Consider the following 5,000-nt stretch of genomic DNA (forward strand, 5'->3'; position numbering starts at 1 on the left):
TTCTCTGTCGTCTGGATGCTCTGAGAAGAAAAGAGAGTTTCTTCGATGTAACAGTATCAGTAAAAGACAAAGAATTTAAAGCTCACAGGCTTGTGTTAGCAGCAGCAAGCCCGTTTTTTCTTTCACTTCTGGTCAGTGACATGAGAGAGAGAAAGGAACAGTTCATCAGGATAGAACTTGAAGAAGCAACGGGGTCAGTCATGGAAGAAGTTCTTAAATACATTTACACCGGTAATGTTGCAGTCACCAAGGAGAACGCCCACGACTTAGTGGCAGTAGCGGACTATCTTCTTTTACCAGGTATGAAAACTTTGGCTTGCGATGTTTTGGAGGAAAACATTACAAATGAAAACTGCATTTTCAATTATTACTTTGCCGACAAATATCAGTGTTTGGAATTAATGGAGGAGTCCTGCGAGTTTATTAATTCTAATTTCAGTTCAGTCATGGAAACAGACGACTTCCTGAAGCTCGATATTGAACAAGTCATGAAATGGGTGTCCAGTGATTATGTCACCGTTGGCTCTGAGGAAGAAATTTTTAAAGGAATAGTACAGTGGGTGTCTCACAAGAAGAGTGAACGAGAAAGCAACTTTGCTGAATTGTTGAGACAAGTCCGCCTGAAATCCATGTCTCACGACTTTCTTTTCAACGAATTAGTCAATGAAGAACTGGTAGCAACAAGTAATGCAAGTTTGAATTTTGTGTTGAGATCCATGAAGTGCATTGTTGATCCCTTCTGTGAAGATGCTGCCAAGCCACCCAGGAAGTGCTTGGAGAGGTGCGCAGATGTGATTTTTGTTTGTGGTGGACGGACAGCCTTATGCTATGTACCCCAGAAAGACATTTGGTATCAGTTGCCAGACATGTTATTTGAACATCAAGATCATGCTGTTGTTCAATACAGAGATAAAATCTGCATTTTTGGGGGACAGCGTGTTGAACCCAGAGAATCTCAAGTAATAGAATACTTTCTTTCTTCCACTAATTCCTGGGGGACACTTGAAGGAAGACATGAAAATGACAATTTTTTTTCTTTAGCAGTTCTAGCTGGTTGCATCTATGCATTAGTTAAATATTCATTTGATGCTGACGTTTTTCTCTATAAGCTCGATGACAATGTTTGTGAGGCTGTGGCTCATCCACCAACTATTCGCTATGGAGCTTGTTTAGTCAGTGATAAAAGACGCCTTTACTTAGTAGGAGGAAGTAGTTTGCCTTTGCTTCAAACATCTCAAACAGTGGAAAGGTTTGATCCTATCTTGGCCACATGGGAGGAGGTTGCAGCTATGAATGAAGCAAGATGTGAAGCTTTTGGAGCAGCCATGAATGGCAAGATCTACATAGCAGGTGGCATAAAGAAAATTGGGGGACATTATACAGTACTGAAATCTTGTGAGCTATATGACCCATCAACTAATGAATGGCAAGTTATTAGTAACCTCAAGGTGTGTCGTCAAGCTGCAAACATGGTATGTGTTCAAGAAGCCCTTTATGTGGTTGGTGGCTTCAAAGGCATACAAAAGTCTTCAAGAGAGTTATCAGTGGAAGTGTTTCAGTTAGGAGCATGTGAATGGAAAAGTAAGTCCACTATACCCACTAACTTTGAAAATGAAAATCCTGAGGATCGAAAGAAAAAGATTCATTTTAAGGCATGTGTTGCAGCGATCCACAAGAGCCTATTAGAAAAGCTAGGTGAGCTTTGACATATTGACATTTTTCTTATGACTCTCTCTTGGTGGCATTCCTTCAAATAGTGCCACCTGGAGACACTATTTCCTTTAATTCAGTAGAATTATGATCGCCTTATGGTGGCATTCCTTCCTAGTGCCACTTGGAGAAACTGTTCCAATATTTAAAGGTTATTTTAGCCATTTGTTGCCTTCGTTCATCTTTAATACAAGGGGTCTCCTTTTAAGGTGGCTTACTACAGTTTTCCGAAAAGAAAAATAATGATCAAGATTTTGAAATCTGTGAAATTAAAGCAACAGGATATCTCTTATGAAGTGTTAGTCACTGCAATTGATGTAAAAATGTAATTTTACCTAACAAATAAATGCAAATCAGGGGAAATTGCCATATATATAGTGACCGGGCTCCTGGAGAGGGCACTGGAAACTAGACATTTGAAAAGCCTTTTTCTCAAAAACTAGCTGTACCTTAAAATTTCTGGATTTCCTTAGCAAGAAGAAAGATTCATGTATAGCTGCCAAACATGTCTTTGTTTACAAATCGAAATTCCCAAATAAAATTTAAGCCCTGGTCATGTCTTGGTTTTACGCCATTACATGTACTTTGAATGTCTTTTACATCATATAGATGATATAACTGGTACTTTAATCTGAAAACGTTATTATCACATGGTACCCTCCCTGGGTTTAGACCCACCCATTTGAGGGGCTTAAAAACTTGTTAATTTCCCCTATTTTCCATTTTGCCACTCCCTCTGCTTATTTGGTAAGTCCCTAGAAATTAATGTTGACAGTTTTATACTATTTGTTGGAATTTGTTGTGTCAAACAATATGTTGACAAAAATTGGATGCACATGCTATCCTTTTACCACTCAATCACTGATGCAAATGTCAAGAAAACCAATTAACATGAGTTATTTTTAGAAGCGAGGTTGATGGTAACTTTTCAGTTGTAATTTGTGATAATTGTAAATTAGCACAAGTTGCTATTTGCCTGCTCGTCAGAGGGCTGGTAAGCCGTGTTAGGTGCCCAGTGGTTTTTGGGATTTATATTTGTAGTTTGCGGGCGTTGGTAAGCTAAGTCATTCTACATTCATTCTTTGTCGCGTGCTCGAGTTCAGTTTCGTCTATTGTTATATCGAGCTGAAAAAAATTGTCATATGCCTTCGCTAGACTGCACCAACGAATTTTCTATTAAGCAAGATGTTGAAAAATTCCTTCGCCGCGTTCAGTTAAAAGCCTTTTTTCACGACAAAGAGGATGATTCGGACACTTGTAATAAAGATATTTTTGAAACACTTCTAGTTCGCAAATCCACATGGACTCCCCCAGAGGGACAATTTGCCTCTTTAGATTTTTTCACCAAAAAATGCCGTCACGACATTCACAAACTTAAATTCAATCGCAACACTAAATTTTCCAACCTTTCCTCGGAAGAGTGGGCGGCGCTTAAACATCTTAGTAAACGCAACGACATAGTTGTCAAATCGGCCGACAAAGGCGGCGCGGTAGTTGTTTGGCGGTCCGACCTTTACCAAAAAGAAGCTTTGCGGCAACTTTCGGATACCTCGTTTTATGCAAAAATCCCTAAAGATCTCACTTCCAACAATCAAAAACTTGTCAAAGACACCATTCAAAATCTTATAGTCAATCAAGAATTACCGGACACTGCCACTAATCTCATCATCAACACCCCTAGAACTTCGTGCATTTACTTTTTGCCTAAAATTCACAAACCCAACAACCCAGGTCGACCTATCGTTTCTGCCTGTAGTTGCCCCACCGAACTCATTTCTAGCTACTTAGACAGGATTATGACGCCTATCGTCAAATCTTTGCCATCATACATTAAAGACAGTACACACGCACTACAAATTTTCCGCGATTTCAATTTCTCCGGCCAAGACAAACTTATTTTCACCATGGACATTACATCTCTATACACAGTTATTCCTAACAGCGAAGGTCTTCAAGCACTTAAACACTTTTTCGATCAACGCACTGTCAAAGAACCTAGCTCGGAAACGCTCCTCCGCCTTGCCGAACTAGTTTTAACGCTTAACTGTTTTTCATTCGCCGGCAACTATTACAAACAAATTAATGGTGTAGCGATGGGCACAAGAATGGGACCTAGCTATGCCAATCTTTTTGTAGGATATGTTGAACACCAATTTTTTAATCAGTACAACGGCCCCAAACCTGAACTCTACGGCCGCTACATCGACGACTGCATCGGCGCTATTTCATCCACCAGAGAAAAACTCGATCAATTTATAACCTCCGTCAACTCTTTTCATCCGGCTCTTAAATATACCTGGGAAATTTCGGAAACTTCATTGGCTTTCCTAGATATCAAAGTTTCTATTAGAGGCAACGTGCTATGTACTAGTGTGCACTACAAACCTACTGATTCACACAGTTATTTGTTGTATTCATCGTCACATCCATCACATGTCAAGAACTCCATTCCTTATTCTCAATTTCTTAGACTTCGACGTCTATGTAGTGATGACTCCGATTTTTCCAGCAAATCAGAGGAGATGTGCCAGTTCTTCGAAAAACGTGGCTATCCTGTCTCTGTGGTCAAAGCGGGCCATCATCGCGCCCAACAATTTGATCGACAGTCGTCACTACAAACGTCACAGAAAGATAAGAATGACAGAATTCCATTCACCCTCACTTTCCATCCTCATAATCACGCAGTCAAAAGCATCATTCTTAGTAATTTTAAATTACTCCAAAATGATCCCGAGACTGGTAGAATCTTTTCGCAACCTCCACTTATTTCATTCAAACGCGACAAAAACGTAGGCAACTTTTTAGTTACAAGCGCGCTCAAAACCAACGAGCAACCCGGCACTTTCAAATGCGCGCGCTCACGATGCAAAACTTGTCTTTTCGTTGTTAACACTAGTAAGATATCGGGACCTAAGCGATCTGTTAAGATCACCGATCGTTTCACATGTACCTCCGCAAATGTCATTTATTGCATAACCTGTACGTTATGCAATAAATTATACATTGGTGAGACAGGTGGACGACTAGGTGACCGATTCCGCGAACACCTTCGCGATGTTGAGAAGAATGACAAGGATGCATCTAAGCCAGTCGCTCGCCATTTTAATCTGCCTAACCACTCCAAAAAACACATGGCTATCTGCGGCCTTTCCCTACATCTAGGTACGACGGAAAGCCGCAAGAATCTGGAACAAAAATTCATCTTTCAAATCGGCACCCTTAATCCTCACGGTATTAACGAACGCTTTTCATTTAACTAATATATTCCTACTTTTCACGTTGCCATGTTA

The 5,000-nt window shown here is 40.1% G+C and overlaps 2 protein-coding genes across 2 annotated transcripts in view; both read left to right on the forward strand.

Annotated features, from left to right (window-relative positions):
* The window catches only part of LOC137980523 (kelch-like protein 3), a 1,857-nt gene extending 151 nt beyond the window's left edge, over positions 1-1,706 (forward strand). The window contains exon 1 of the mRNA XM_068827984.1: positions 1-1,706. This exon is cut by the window's left edge and continues 151 nt beyond it. Coding sequence (XP_068684085.1) covers positions 1-1,706 — 1,706 coding nt within the window.
* LOC137979636 (kelch-like protein 3) overlaps positions 1-2,794 on the forward strand; it is a 142,389-nt gene extending 139,595 nt beyond the window's left edge. The window contains exon 2 of the mRNA XM_068826951.1: positions 2,320-2,794. The gene's annotated coding sequence lies outside the window, so the exon portion shown is untranslated. The remainder of the gene's footprint in view (positions 1-2,319) is intronic.
* Positions 2,795-5,000: the final 2,206 nt, after the last annotated feature.

Source organism: Montipora foliosa, chromosome 12, assembly GCF_036669935.1.
Source record: "Montipora foliosa isolate CH-2021 chromosome 12, ASM3666993v2, whole genome shotgun sequence".
Taxonomy (NCBI): domain Eukaryota; kingdom Metazoa; phylum Cnidaria; class Anthozoa; order Scleractinia; family Acroporidae; genus Montipora; species Montipora foliosa.